This window comes from Natrix helvetica (genome assembly GCF_964273705.1).
Source record: "Natrix helvetica genome assembly, chromosome: 1".
NCBI lineage: Eukaryota > Metazoa > Chordata > Lepidosauria > Squamata > Natricidae > Natrix > Natrix helvetica.
In genome coordinates this window covers 79,313,774-79,330,157 of record NC_138548.1, presented here as the reverse complement: position 1 = coordinate 79,330,157, position 16,384 = coordinate 79,313,774, and the positions used below count along the sequence as shown (strand labels likewise).

Genomic DNA, 16,384 nt, shown 5'->3' with positions numbered 1-16,384 from the left:
AAGTCCGCACATCATAAAGTTGCCAAAGTTGAGAAACACTGTTTTAACTAGGTGTCATTTATTAATGCAGTTTGCAATGGCTGCCCATCTCTGCAAGTTACTCTGGACGGCAAGCAAGCTTAAAGTCCATCATGAGTGCAAAAAATCAAAATACAGCAGCTAAAGAGAATGTTACAATCTAGGATTGTTAATACAATGAAGAGACAGGACCCTCCACAAAAGGAGGAAAGTGCTGCTAAGTCAGGGCCACCACAAGCTGGTATGCAAGTGATACACTGCAGAAAGGAGCCATGACATAGGGGGTACCACATTAAATTTTAAAAATTCTCAATTTCTCACACCAACAGTGGGTGCTCACTTACATCAGACTTCATTTCACCCAGACCAAGGGCTGTATATCATTCACAGAAATCATACGCAATCTGAAACTATCAGTGCCTCCAGTTAACATATTCTTGCAATTTCAGGAAGCTCAGGTGCCAGGTGTACCTGAGTCTTCTATGCAGGGACGCAGGTATTTTACAGGTCAGGGGCGGCCCTGTGCTAAGTGAATATTGCATGTCAGTCTCAGTCTATTATATAATAAAAATGTATACTATTATGTAAATGTTTTAATTAATTTTCTTATGGGATTTCTGAGAAAAGAACTATCTTATTCAAGGTAATCATTGTAGGAGTTCCAAAATGGAGACCTAAGTACCAAAATGCTACTCGGAGCTGCAGAAGATAATGGACTTTTGATCATTGTAGCTTTTGATGATGGAAACTATTTCTTTAAACTATGAATATATGAAGAAACTTTTAAGTGAATCAGTCTATTGGTTATAGAGTCTTATATTTTCATTACTAGCAAGTTTTTGCATGTTCTGTTTCTTTCCTACAATTGACATCCTTTGAACTGGAGATAATCAGGGTGTGCCCTGGGAACTTGTTACAAAATATGCACCTAAGGGCATAAGTAGATCCTGGTGATCCCCAGAACAAACCTTTCAAATGCCTTCCTCCTGCAATAGGGAGAGCCCTTCTCCAGGATACAAACTTGAAGACTGAAAACAGAGAAAGGTCATGATGCTACAACAGTGAGGCTGCACCTTGCAAGGGTCTCCATTTACCTCCTCTATCCCCACAAAGTATCCCTTCTCCAGCTCAGGAGAAGATGCTGGTAGGGGTAATGGTACTGCTGAAGTGACAGCTTACTTAGGAACCAAAAGAGAGAAAGAGGCAGTGTAGCAGCAGCAATTCTTCCTTCTGTATTGCTTCTCTGCTATGGTTTCTGTTGGGGCTCCATGCAAAAATGTGGATGCCAAGCAATTGTGAGGCTCTTAAGGCTGGAAAGATCTTTCAAGGATGGTGTCTTTTGTGGGAGTTTATGCTGTCTTCAGCCCAATTGCATGTCCATTAAATATCTCAATTGTCCTGCCATGGTTGTCTCTTTTCACTGTTATACACCCCTATTTCTATTCATCTGCAATGAGTTTCATTAGTAAACTAAGGAGGAGGGATATTGATTTTTCTTGTGAAACAATTTTCCACATGCTAGATCCGGCAAAATTATTGACTTTGACATATTGCTCTGTATGTGAATACACCTTGTTTAGTTACAGCAATTGGAATCACTTGTTAAGCAAAGCGATGGCTGAGTGAAAATCACACCACAATTCTACGTACAATTGTATTTCAGCTTTCCCTGGCTCTGGGATCATTAGCAAAACTGAATGTTTATGTACATTCATCGGAGAGAAGGGATTATAAGAGAATAAACAGACATTCCAAGGCTGTGTGCTATCCAGTAAGCTGCCAGCCACGTAGGACTCAAAGCCTTTAAGGTGAAATTGATTAGGGACGTGTCAATTTAAGGGAGCAGCTGCAAGCTGGCCCAGAGTTCTAATCAACTAATTAAGGTCATAGAGCTAAGCAAGCCGTTAACTCCTCCTTAACACTTTTAGTGATGCCTTGGCTTTGGAGAAAAAAGCTCAGGAAAATAGAAATCTGCTCGGGGAGGGAAGAAAAAAAGCGGGTGAGGGAAAAGAGTGACTCCCATGAGCATTATTCATGCTCTGATCAGCTAATTAGACTCTTGTAAATCACTGTCTATGGGGCTGCATTTGAAGATGACTTGGAAGCGGCAAGGTAAATCTGTTAGCCACGGGGTCAAATAAGTCTTAAAATCTTCAGTAGCAGGCTATTTCGCCTAACTTCATGATATTCCAGTGTCTTTTGAATTCTGCATTCTCTCTCTCCCTCCCTCCCTCCCCCCCTCTCTCTCTCTCTCTCACACACACACACACACACACACACACAGTTTCCCCCAAAATAAGACAGGGACTTATTTTCTTTTATTTTTCTTTTGACCCCTGAAATAAGCACGGCCTTATTTTTGGTGAGGTCTTATTATGTTTGAGGTGCAGTAGGCAATGATCGTGGTCACCTCCTAGCTGTTGCTGTGTTGCAATATTTTGGGGCAGGGCTTATTTTAGCGCATGCGCTGAAAAACCTGATTGGGCTTATTATCGGGAGGTCTTATTTTCATGGAGTATGTGTGTGTGTGTGTGTTTATTTACATTTGACATCCAGAATGATGATATGGTAAACATCAGTGTTACAACGTTCATAGTATCAGATTGGTTCAGGCCTAGCTGTATATGGTATTGGGACCCAGCCTCTCTGCCTGGCTTAGTGAAAAAACATGGCTGAAATTCTCATCATGGCCTGTCACCATATAATGGTGCATGGATTTTTCAATGCATGCTAATATGGATTTTAAAAATGAGCCCATTATGTCTGATTTTGCCATAATAGGAATATCACACATACTTGTCACAATAGGAATATCACAACAATCATCAGTATTGATGCTTTCTCCATCCCCTATAGTTGGTATCTGAAATCAGCGATTTGTAACTTGGCCAGACCACCACTTTCATGGTAAGCCCTGAGCTCCTAGAGAAAGCTTGTGCTTCGGTCCAGATAGTTATATACTGTCACTCTATGCTTTGTATCAATTCAAGGATGCAGTGAATAATAGGGTATTTCCTTGCATAATTCATAAAGAGACAAGACACTTAAGAATGATTCCAGTACATTTGAGTTTGCAAATGAAATTGTCATATAAAATATATCTGGTGACTTAATAAAACACCTATCCCATTTCCCTGCCAAGGGGTAGAATTTGCTCTACCCCTCTTCTGGGATGATGTTCTACTTTCCAGTCTTGTCTGTTGTCCTAAAATTTCCTGATGACCTCTCAGCCAAGTATTAACAAGGCCTGACTCCTGTTTAGCTTCCAAGTCTAGGCAAGACTAGCCAGGTTACGCTACTTTCCCAGCCACTTTAACAGTAGACAACACCCAAGCAGAAATGTGTTGATAAACAAAATCAGTCTGTTGAAATAACTGACCCCACCCAGTAGGTGGCAGCTCTTTTCCCCAATTCCAAGCAAACAAACTGTCAAGACAGATCAAAGCTGAAAATCTTTATCCTAATACTTCTAATGTGAAGGATGAGCACGCCCATGTGGGATTTCCACCAATGTGAATTATAGTGTAAGACTATTATAACAATACAAGTTCTCTACTGCATGAATTCATGATGATGTTTGGATTTTAAAACCCTGCTGCTTGAAGATCTAGCAATAACCAATCTCTCTTAATAGTTGTGTTTTAGAGAGAAAGTGACATTCTTTCTCAATCTTTTTTCTTGGCCAGATTTGCACATCATGTTTTCCTGTTGACATTTATCAGCTGTATTCAGGATCAGTTTTTGATCTATTTAGGTTGAGTTCATATATAATCAGTAAACCAGATTAGTAGTTTGCTAGTTTTAAAGTAAAAAAAATTACATTGGATGAACCTAGCCATTTTAGGCTATACAATTATGTCTTATGTTTATAGCTTAACTATTAAACCTGTAACACAACATCTAAAGATGCCGTCTGAAAAATGGTGCTCACAGAATCCTAAAATACATACATTTAATAACATTTGTTTTATATATTATAAAAGGTGTAATAATATTTCATAAAATACAGGTACCATAGTCCTTGCTTGCCAACAGCCTCATTTAGCCATTGTTTAATACTACAATAGTGTGAAAAATAGCTTGGTGACTAATCCTTCCATTTATTGAGTCCTGGGGTCACATAATCACCATTCAGATGCTTCCCAAACGGCTTGCAACAAAAAGAGCACAGAAGTAAAACAATTGTAGTCATGTGATGTTTTCACTTAATGACTGGTGCTCAACAACCAAATGGGAAGTGACCTCATAAGTCCATGATGGTCCCATAATTTTCCACTTAGCAACTTCAGTGCTTAGTGATGGAGTAGCCCAGGGCTGTCAAATTTGCAGCCAGCGGTAGTTGGTGAGTTATAGCCGGTACGCCCTAGTATGGGTGTACTGGTGCCTGCTGGGAGCATCAGGTACCGTTCCCTTAAGGTGCTTCGGAGTGCCCACCCGCCTGCCCTCCTTACCTGTATTTGACCCAACAGGGCCATTTGCGCATGCGCATGTATTGTATGGCGCTTGCGCGTCGCTCTGCCAAGCAGCTAAAGAAACGGTGGTGCGTGCGTGCACAGTGTGCGTGCACCTGATGGACGCCTGTCCCGTTGCAGCGTACCAGTTGCGACGGGATCTGGAACCCACCACTGGCCCACGGACCAGATGCGTCACGTGCTGGCAGTGCCCACCGATGTTTCCTCTAAGCTGCGCGGCCCTGCGGCCGCGCAGGTGGCAACAAAACACAGTGCAGCAGTTTCCAACTGCCGCGCAGTGACCTTTAGCATGATGGACTTTAAGCTGCAGGCGGCTAGGAGGCTTCTGTCAGCTGGGCCTGGATATTATAGTGCCTGGACACATCCAGAGGAGGGTGGGCCTTTGGTCAACAGAAATGTGTCCACCTAGGGTTATGATTGGGCTACCTCTGCCGGCGCGTGGCTGATTGACAGGGAGGCTGTTCCCTCCTGGATCAAAGTTACTGAGGGGCAATAGCAAACTCTCCATGGGACGTGCAGAGCATGCTTCCGTCGTGGTTTGTCGGCTAAGCCCCCATGGCTGGGCTCCCCGCTGTTGGCTCCGCTTCCGAGATGCGGATGTGTGGGAGGCGCTCGCCACGCAAGCAAGTGGAAACCCATGCCGAGTGTGCACATGTCTGAATCCAGCCTCTGCGTTCGGAGCATTGGGGCTCGAGGTTTTTTTCGCAGGAAGGGGGAGTCAAGCTGGTGCTCCGTGGATTTTATTTGATTTTATTGCTTGATAAGAAAAAGAAAACAGAGGCTTCTTGGTCCGCCTAGACCAGAAACTCAAAATCCGGAAAATTAACCTTGTTTAGGAATGTTTTGTGCTGATGGAAGAATAGTTTTCCAGTGAAAGTTTTTCCTAATTTTCCTTGTTTGCTTTTTGGCCTCTATTCCTTCTCTTCTCTCCTCTTTTCTTTCTTCCTTTTTCTTTTTTTCTTTTCTTTCTTTCCTTCCTTCCTTCTTTATTCCTTTCCTCTTTCTCTTTCTTTTTTCTGCCTCTTTTTCTTATCCTCCCTCTCCCTCCTCTCCCCTTTCTTTTTCTGTTTCTCCTCTTTCCTTTTTTGTCTCTGTGTGTGTGTGTCTCTCTCTCTTTCTCCCTTCCTCCCCCTCCCTCCTCTCCCCTCTTTGTTTGTTTCTTTATGTGACCCAATTGCTAATCTATATCAATTGGTAATTTGTTCATAACTTGCTAATATCACTGCAGACTATTGGATAGTAAGGGGGAAAGTGTAAAGCATATAAAGTAATTCATAGTATGGAAAATGTGGATAGAGGGAAGTTTTGATCCTTTTCCCATAGAGAGTCATCCATTGAACTTGAATACAAGTAGTCCTCAACTTACCATAGTTCACTTAATGACTAAAGTTACATCAGCACTGAAAAAAGTGACTTAAGGCTGTTCTTCATACTTATGATCATTGCAGCATCCCCATGGCCACATGATCAAAATTTGGATCTTTGGCAACTGTCTCATATTTTTGATGGTTGCAGTGTCCTGGGGTCACCTTTTGCAACCTTCTGCCAAGCAAAGTCAGTAGGAAAGTCAGACTGACTTAACAACCAGGTTACTGATTTAACCTCAGTGATTCACTTAACTGTATGTAGCAAGAAAGGTTGTAAAATGGGGCAAAACTCACTTAACAAATGTCTCACTTAGCAATAGAAACTTTGGGCTCAATTATGGACGTAGATTGAGGACTACCTGTATAGGGAGATTTCTTTACTTAATGTATATTTACATTTAATTGAGTTTCAAATAACACTGATTTTGTTGTTGTCTTGGGTGACATCTATGAAAAAAATTCAGGTGCTCAGGCAGAAAAATGTGCTGCTCAAACACTATACTTTTCCGCTCACACTGAAAAAAAATTAGAGGGAACATTGGTGCCCACACTCAGTTTAGCAAAGGGGAGAAAAGTCGCGATACATCACATGATGATGCTGTGACGATGTGAGTTTGACACATCTGGAGTAGTCAATCCCAACTGAGGTCCCTATGTGAGTACTATCTGAAGTTCATTTTAAAGTGATTGAAATCTTACAAGATTTCTAAATCATGTAATGTGAATCTAGCCAATTGTAGCTATAATTAACAGATTAAGGAAACGTATCACTGCAGTATGTGAACCCAATTTAAGGATTGTTGATGAGGAGGCACAAATATATTTGAATAGTTTGACAGTCAGTTTAACAGAGTGGTGAAGGTGCTGGCCTAGAAACTAAGATATTATGAGTTCTAGCCCTACTGTAGCCATGAAAGCAGTTTGGATTAGTTTGAGCCAGTTACTCTCTTTCTCTCAACCCAACTTACCTCATAGGATTGTCGTTGTGGGGAAAATAGGAGAAAGAAAAGAAGGAATATTATCTATGCTCACCACCATGTGTTAATTATAAGTGATAAAGGTGATATAACAACCACAACCAATAAGTAAATAGTTACCACAAGGCATATGTTACATCCTGACTAAGAGGCAAATACTTTTTTCACAGAGATGAATTCTAGGTTTTTCTTACAAATACAGTATTTTCTTTATCACTAGATGGCTTACACTCTTTTGTATATAGTTTTATATATCCATGGAGACCTCCTAGGTCAGTTATGGCGAACCTTTTTTGGCTTGCGTGCCAAAAATGGGGGAGCGCAGGGAGGGTCGTGTGCGGGCGTGCCACACCCATAATGCTATGCGCATGACCACAGCGTGCATGCAAGCACGACCAGTGCTTCCCCCCATTTTTGGCATGATTTTTTTGCCCTCCCCAGGATCCAGAGCCTTTATAGGAGCCTGGGGAGGGCGAAAACAGCCCCCGCTCCCCGGTGGCTTCAGGAGCTTCCCTGAAGCCTCCGGAGCACGAAAAACTGGCCCTACAGGCAAACCGGAGGTTCAGGAACGGACTTCTGGTTTGCTCATAGGGCTGGTTTTAGCCCTCCGGAGCCTTCAGGGAAGACTCCGGAGGGCGAAAAATGGCCTCAAAAGAAGGCTGAAGTCAGCTGGTCAAGCACGCGCATGCGTCCTGGCCAGCTAACAGGGCAAGCCTCGTGTGCCCTGACAAATGGCTCCGCGTGCCACCTGTGGCACACATTCCAATAGGTTCACCATCACAGTCCTAGGTGCTATACTTCGCCTCTAGTCTCAAAATAATATAAATACTTCCCCTCAGAAATCATCCCCATTGCTGTTGCATAACTTTATACTATGACAATGTAAGAAATCCAATGTGATGAAATATCGTGGATTATAAAGATCATGATTCAAAATTATATAAGAAACTGGATTTAAGGGTTCATTTTTCTTTTTAAAACAAACTGCAAAGATATTCTTCCCCCGTACTCGTTTTTGGACTGAGATATCAAATTCATGCTTATTCTAGTGATTTTTATTGCTTTTGTGTTAATTCAATAGATGTGGCTGCCTCCGTTTATATAGCATAAGAATTGTTGACATTAACAATTCTTGCCTTTCTTCCTTGTACATGACAAGGCCAGCTTCCTGTTCATGACTTTTCCCTAGAAATCTGTGTTATTGTACAGCAAAGGGAAGCTTACTTTAATGTTTGGGCCTTTTCATTTTCCAATATGGCTTGGCAGTCTGCTCTGTCCTAAAAGATTTATGACCTTCAGGCTGCTTCTTGCTTCCTGGCCTTTCTCCCTATGCCTTTCACCAAGACAGATTCCACATAGCAGTTATTTGCTTTCTATCTAGGAATGATAGTCTTCAGCAATAAAAGGGGACTAAGAAGAAAAAAACTACAGGTGGTCATGTTTTCCCCAGAGGCCTATGAGTCTATGGAAAAATTCTTGAGTCCATTACTAAATGAGTGGAGTCCATTACTAAATGAGGGAAGAATTTAAACTGACAGTTGTGAGGGAGAAAGGAATTAATTTGAAGAGTGAAATTGAAGGAATATCTTGTGTTGGGAAACGTGGGAGGAAAGAGAAGAGGATGACCAGCAACAGCAAGGTGGATGGACTGGCGAGAGATGCATCATTGGAAGACTTGAAGGACCAGGTTGGGGGAGAGATCATCTTGGAGATAATCTATCGACTGTATGTAGTTACTACTACAACTTGATGGCACGTAAGCAGTCAATGGAGACAGACTGCTACAGACTTGATTCCCAGTGAATACCACACAGTAAAATGGAAACGATTCTCTGGAATCTCATTCACAAACAATTTACAGAGAATCCTCATTTACTGGCTGCAATTGGTTCCTATGGCCCAGTCATTAAGTGAAATGGTTGCTAAGTGAACATGTGACTGAGCAAGGGAGACATTGATCTCTAGCTGCTGCCCTTTCATTCAAATAAAGTTCTCCCATGCAGTGCTGTGTTCTTGACCTATTTTTCCCCCCATGCCTTTTTCTTGGATGAGAAACATCTTCAAGCAAAACAAAGTCTAGTTGCCTTTTGAAAAAGCATAACCTGGATAACTAAGAATCTCCCTAGACATCTTACTGAGTAGGCAATGTCTCTCTAAAAAGTGCTAACTGCATAATTAACAAACTCAGCTGTGATCTTAATTAGTTGATTAGAACCCTTCTCCAGGTTAGCAGCTGCTCCCTGAAACTGACTAGACCGTAATCAGTTCCACACTGAAGGTTTTTGTTGTAAATGTGCACATTGGCAGAAAATGATTTTTTTTATTACTATAAAAATACTATATTATATTTGCAGACAGTTGCTAAATGAGAACCACCACTATTCATTACAAACTTTATAGCCTTTTTAAACCCAAAAATAATTTTAGTGTGGCTTACAAGTATACAGTCATGAACAAAAACATAAAAGCAATAAATATTTAAAAATGAATGCAATAATTACCAAAGAACTCTTTATTTGATATATTTAAATATGATAGTGTATACTTTGAATTGTTGACACCCTGCCAAAATAGCTCATAATGTAAGAATATGGCAGGATGCTGTCATGTTTGGAATAAGGAGATCAAGCATCTCATGCACTTAATTTAAATGGATACTTCTGGCATTTGAATAGATATATTTATTTTTAATTAGAACATTAAGAAAAATATTTTCTATGTTATTTTGTGTTCTATTCTTCTGCTGACATAGTCCCAGAAGAGGGGCCCTGGTAAGTTAACATGTCAGATTGACATTTTGCTGACATGAGCAGTCACAAGATTGGGTTCATCCAGCATGCAGAGCCATTAACTAAATTTGCAAACCATAAAAGCTGGGTTCCCATATGACACACAAGTAAATAGAAACCACGTGATGGCTTAGCACAGCAATCACACTCTTTCTGGACTGTTCTGATGTGGGAGAACTTAGTGTACCCACACTCACAGAGGGATTGCTGTGATGGGTGTATCCAGTTACAAAACACCCATTCTCCAGAGAACTATCAGAGAACCTGGTCGCATTACCATTTTCTTTTCTAAGATTGTTGCTGTTTTGGGGCAGATCAGAATCTCCTTAGCATTTCCTTTCTGCCCTCCCATTTTTGGATTCGCCTGAGAATTTCCAAATTCTTAAAAGAAAAAAAGAGATGCAATTCTAAGAACATCACTACGAAATCAATGCAGGGCTGATAGGTAAATTTCTCTCCCCCTTTGTTCTTTCTTCAGAATTAATCTTTAAATCCAGCACTTCGTTTCAACAGATCTGCAGTTCAGTTTGCAGTGTGAGGAGATCCACAGCAACAACTACCCAGCTGCCTCCCGCAACTATGCAGTCTCACTGCATTGGTTCTCAGCCAAGGCCTATGAATTCATGAGGAAAACTTTCCAACTGCCACAGCCAACTATCTTGCACATGATGTGTGTAATTCCTACTTTTTTTTTCTTTCCCCCAAACACTGGGGGGCGGGGGGAGGCTTGAAAACCATCAGGGTGTTTTAATGCTAGACAGCAGAAGAGGAACTCTTGAATTCTCTTTGCAAGCTTTTGCCTCAGAAGAATGCTTGACCACTATATTCAGACACGAGATCTCATTCAGATCCCAAATGGGAAAACATAACATCTCTCTTGTGGAGGAGGGAGCATCAGGGACTTGTTGATTCCGCTCCAAAATTAAAAGGCCAAACTTCAAAAATAGTCGTCCTCTGATACAAAAATAATAATAATCCATTTTTTCCTCTGAAATAACTTAATTGAAAACAAAACATTAGATAAGTGGTGCCTTTGAGAGGTAGGAATTGCAATTCTGGAAGCAAGCCTATTAATAACCCAATGTTAATAATCATGAGGATATTCTGATTTAATACTCCCAGTTTTAGGACAGTGGAAGGGGGCATAGTATCTTGAAAGAGACCACGAGGACTACTATATCTATCACCCTATTTTTGTTATAAAGAGCTTATTTTATCAAATGTGATTACTGATGTTCATCTGGAAACATGTTGGGAGAAAGTTCCTTTTTTTTTTAAGGTGAAACAGTGGGCTTTGATTTTTGATAAAGTCTCCGATGGTTTGTCTCCTGCATCATAGGTGCTACTCATCTTAGCTGGTTTTCATCATTCAATTGATGAACTCCAGAGCTACTATAAATAAATTAGTCATAAAGTAAACTTAAGAGTTATCCACATCATGAGTCTATGTGACTTCAATACTAGTACCATATCTAGTTCTGCAAGCTTATACTGGGATTCTGTTAGGCAAGGAGGAAGCTTAGCATAGGACTGCTCACAAGGACAAGATGAACAGTTGATGAAAATAATACTGTGCTTGAACTTTACTGTAATAGATGCCCCCCCCCCCGGGAAACGAGCTTTCAAGTGGCGTGCTCTCCTTCTTGGCACAAGGTCCTTAGAGATACAAATCCATTATGACCCTTCCACCAGGCATTTTGAAGGCCTGGTGGATGTGGGTGCTGGGAATTATGATGCTGATGAGATACCACCACCAGCAGAAGCCCTGTTGTTGGACCTCAAGGTCAATGGATTATACCACTTGACTACTTCGTCCTTACCATCCTTAGAGATAATTTACAGGCCCAGCTCCTACACTAATGTGTCCTCAAACTGTATGACATCAATGTGCAAGTAATCTCTGTGACATCTGATGTCACGTAGCCTAATATAAATACAACCAAGCAACTGGGAGTGAAGGTAGAGGGGTCCACTGTCAAGGCTACTTGCCTTCATTCAGCCACCCCAACACTGGAAATTACATATCACAGTATTTTGACCCCAGCCATTTGTTATCCCTGATTCACAACATTACAAGCTGATGGCAATTTTCAAATGAGTGGCAAATCAGCTGGGAATGTGTTCTGAATCTTGGTGCTCTGCAGGAAAAAGAGGTGCGCCAAGCTGGAGCCAACAGGCAGGAGCAACAGGTATGGGGAAATGGCATAATGCTGGTGCCTAGTCAAGGTACAGTTCAAGTCCTGCATTTTGTAGCCAGACTAGGCCTGCCTAACGTTCGTGGTAATGAAGCCACCATCTTCTTCATAGAACTGCAAGTGCTGCTTTTGATGCATGCAGCAGCTGCAACGCCCACGGAGAAGGCCTCAGAGCACTACTGTCCCTCACCAATGCTGGCACTTTTAATAGCCTCTGCAATGAATATAAGAACCTGCTTCACAAACTATGCACAACTATTGGGGAGCTACTGTGGCTAAGCAATCATCACAGGCTTTTTTTGGCTTTCTATTGAACTTGTGCAGCCTTCAGTAGATGATGCAAAAACTCATCTACCAACAGAAGACGAACCCATTGCTTATCTGCTCCCTGGTTAGGAGATTCTGGATCCCTTGGAGTGGTGTAGGGGAGGGGGGGCCATAAGGCAGGCATGCGGCCACAAAGAGATTACCACCCTTGGGGAAAATCCAAAGCGCATATAAGCTTATCTTGAACAGAGCTGTTTCCAGTCTGAGCCTTGACACACTCATCCTCCCAGACTTATCTTTATGCAGACAAAGTATTTATAGCTGCAAGCTTCCTAGCCTCTGGGTAAATATGGCAGTTGCCCTGGGGTTCCAAGCTTCTCCAAAAGGTGGAAAGTGTCGTGTTATCCCGAGCCTTTCTGGCTGAACATGAGGAGGACATAAGTGCCATGTTTCCCCGAGGGGGAAAAAAAAGACCTATCCCAAAAATAAGCCCTAAGTCGATTTTTACATGTACACCCAATATAAGCCCTACCCCAAAAATAAGTCCTAATTCACACACACACACACACACACTCCAGGGTGCACGGGGTGGTGCAAGGCGCATGGGTAAAAATTAAGCTAGGGCAGCGGTTCTCAAATAGTGGGGCGCGCCCCCCTGGGGGGGCGCGAGGCTCCATAAAGGGGGGCGCGAAGGCTCCCTTTCCATCTGGGTGCAACAGCGGCGAAGGCGTGGGCGAGGCATAATATATCCCGCCTGGAAGTGGCAGCACTTCGGACTGTGGATTTTCATTGGAGCCGCGGGCTGGAGCTGTGCAAGAAGCCTGCTCGGGCGGGGGTGGGAGGGAGGGAAGCATGGGACCACCCGTCTTCGCCACCGCGTAGCTCGCCTCCCCGCCAGCAGCTCCACCGCCAGCATTCCGTCTGGAAGCTCCACCGCAACAGCCGCTGTTGGGGAAGGGACAAAGGGGCGGCGGTCGCCCGATCTTGCCACCGCCACCTCTTCGCCCCTGGTAACGGCGACTGTTGTGCTGCTGCTTCCAGCTGGGATGCTGGAGGAGCTGCTGGCAGGGAGGGAGGGAAGAAGGGCAGAAGGGAGGTGGAAGGAAGGAAAGAAAAGCAGACACGCCGGAGGGAAAGAGGAAAGAAGGCAAGCAGGCAGGAAGGAGGCAGAAGGAAGGAGGGAAGAATGGAACTGGAAGGGAGGCAGGGAAGGAGGGAGGGAGAAAGGAAGGATAGGAGGATAGGGAAAGAGGAAAGAAGGCAGGCAGGCAGAAGGGAGGGAGGTGCAAGGAAGGAAGAAAGCATAGATAAGCAGGAGGGAAAGAAGGCAGGCAGGCAGGAGGAAAGAGGAAGGAGGGAACTGGAAGGGAGGCAGGGAAGGAGGGAGGGAGAAAGGAAGGATAGGAGGATAGGGAAAGAGGAAAGAAGGCAGGCAGGCAGAAGGGAGGGAGGTGCAAGGAAGGAAGGAAGCATAGATAAGCAGGAGGGAAAGAAGGCAGGCAGGCAGGAGGCAGGAGGAAGGAGGGAACTGGAAGGGAGGCAGGGAAGGAGGGAGGGAGAAAGGAAGGATAGGAGGATAGGGAAAGAGGAAAGAAGGCAGGCAGGCAGAAGGGAGGGAGGTGCAAGGAAGGAAGGAAGCATAGATAAGCAGGAGGGAAAGAAGGCAGGCAGGCAGGGGGAAAGAGGAAGGAGGGAACTGGAAGGGAGGCAGGGAAGGAGGGAGGGAGAAAGGAAGGATAGGAGGATAGGGAAAGAGGAAAGAAGGCAGGCAGGCAGAAGGGAGGGAGGTGCAAGGAAGGAAGGAAGCATAGATAAGCAGGAGGGAAAGAAGGCAGGCAGGCAGGAGGAAAGAGGAAGGAGGGAACTGGGAGGCAGGGAAGGAGGGAGGGAGAAAGGAAGGATAGGAGGATAGGGAAAGAGGAAAGAAGGCAGGCAGGCAGAAGGGAGGGAGGTGCAAGGAAGGAAGGAAGCATAGATAAGCAGGAGGGAAAGAAGGCAGGCAGGCAGGCAGGAGGAAAGAGGAAGGAGGGAACTGGAAGGGAGGCAGGGAAGGAGGGAGGGAGAAAGGAAGGATAGGAGGATAGGGAAAGAGGAAAGAAGGCAGGCAGGCAGAAGGGAGGGAGGTGCAAGGAAGGAAGAAAGCATAGATAAGCAGGAGGGAAAGAAGGCAGGCAGGCAGGCAGGAGGAAAGAGGAAGGAGGGAACTGGAAGGGAGGCAGGGAAGGAGGGAGGGAGAAAGGAAGGATAGGAGGATAGGGAAAGAGGAAAGAAGGCAGGCAGGCAGAAGGGAGGGAGGTGCAAGGAAGGAAGAAAGCATAGATAAGCAGGAGGGAAACAAGGCAGGCAGGCAAGGGGAAAGAGGAAGGAGGGAACTAGAAGGGAGGCAGGAAGGAAGGGAAGGAGGAAGGGAGGGTGGAAGGAAGGATAGACAAGTGGGAAAGAGGAAAGAAAGCATGTCACTACGGTGGGAGACGAGGAAAGACCGGTGTGCTATGTTATGCAGAGGTGTACTTATAACAATTTTATAGACAAATGATACTATTTACAGTCGCGCGGGGGGGGGGGGGCGCGAAATGTTTTCTTCTTCCTAGGGGGGGCATGACAGAAAATAATTGAGAAGCACTGAGCTAGGGTGAGGATGGGGCACTACCTACTTTCAGACAGTCCCAGCCAGGCCTCGCACACACACCCCGACACCTGCCTTTTCAGCAAGGCTGACAAGTCTTTCCTGAAGGCCTCTGCAGCGATAACAGAGTTCCAGATCAATTATCAGTTGCAGAGTCCTTCGGGAAAGCATAGCCGGCCGCAGAAGTAGTTCCTGAAGGTCTCTGACCTGGCACCAAAAAAATTATAAGACCAGGTCTCATTTTCAGAGAAACATTGTATTTCTATTGCTTGTGCAGTTGTGAGAAAACTGCCACCAGTCCTGCCCTGTGCTGAGTGTGGTGCTGCACTCTTGAGCCCTTGTAAAGAACGGCTTGTAGGCAGTGCGTTGATATGTTAAAGAGCCATGGGAATGACCACCTCCCATTAAAGTCTGTACAGAGAGTGAGTCACAGACCCAAGCAAGTAACTGGCCTTTCTCCCTGGTTCTTCCAAGGCTCCAGTCCATCTGACTGTGTGAGTGAAGGAACCTAATCTTTTCTCATCCCTGAACAATCATCCCTTTGAAAGTTGTTCTCTGGTTTCCAACCATTATGTCTTTCTGCTGCAGCAACTTGTGCAAACCTTCTTAGAGCTGTGATTTCAAGGTAGAGCAAGAAGCACAGACTAGGCCTTTGATTCGTGAGCATAGCTCTGTGAAAGAGATGAATAAGCAGAGCAGAAAAGTTGCCAACAGCAGCAGCAGGAGTTGGCCCAAGGATCTACTTGGGCTCATGAAATGATACAAGGCCCTCTGAAGGAGGTGGGATGGAATTAGAGCGCATATAATACATAGGACGCGGTGGCTCAGTGGCTAAGAAGATGAGCTTGTCAATCAGAAAGTTCGGCAGTTTAAATCCCTAGCGCCGGGTAATGGAGAAAGCTCCCATTACTTGTCCCAGCTTCTGCCAACCTAGCAGTTCAAAAGCATGTAAAAGTGCAAGTAGAAAAAATAGGAACCACCTTTGGTGGGAAGGTAACAGTGTTCTGTGCATCTTCAGCATTTAGTCATGCCGGCCACATGACCACGGAGACATCTTTGGACAGCGCTGGCTCTTCAGCTTTGAAATGGAGATGAGGACCGCCACCTAGAGTCAGGAACGACTAGCACGTATGTGCGAGAGGAACTGTTACCTTTTTAATACATAGGAAATTCTGAGGTAGCCTGGTGATTAAAAAAAGACATGGTGATCAAAGCTGAAACTATGAAGAGCCTTTCTAAAACCAATCCTTCAAACAAAACACCATGTTTGGTATTTGAAGAATGTAATCACAAGGCTTACAGATGAGAGTTTCTATCATTCAGTCAGAGACTTCTATATGGTCACTAGGCAAGCATTTTCTTCTCTTAGTAGACATGTTATTGTGAGCTTTTGCATGTTTCGCTTAGAAAAGACAGCTTGAGAGTTTATTTTATCACAATAAAATGAGTGATTGTTTAGGAATGAAAAAGCAAACAGCCCATCCTGATCACAGGGATAAAGGTGAAACCTTGCCGGACGTATTTCATCAGGGCTCCTGATCTTTGACGAAGAAGGAAATGACCTTTGGATTTTGTAAGATGACCTTTGGATTTTTGTCCGTATTTTTTATACTTTTGGGTTTTTTTGAGTCAAAATTCTATTACGGCATGTTTTAATGTAGCACTGCTATTTA

At 43.9% G+C, this 16,384-nt stretch overlaps 1 protein-coding gene across 1 annotated transcript; it reads left to right on the top strand.

Annotated features, from left to right (window-relative positions):
• Positions 1-195: 195 nt before the first annotated feature.
• THAP9 (THAP domain containing 9) lies at positions 196-15,329 on the top strand (the record flags this gene model as incomplete). Its single annotated transcript, XM_081944947.1, is given in 14 exon segments — positions 196-259; positions 10,137-10,293; positions 11,277-11,389; positions 11,392-11,480; positions 11,484-11,543; positions 11,547-11,651; positions 11,654-11,691; positions 11,693-11,730; positions 11,733-11,933; positions 11,936-11,991; positions 12,215-12,311; positions 14,989-15,084; positions 15,087-15,214; positions 15,216-15,329. Coding segments are annotated over 14 exon segments (1,356 nt in total).
• Between the last annotated feature and the right edge of the window lie 1,055 nt (positions 15,330-16,384).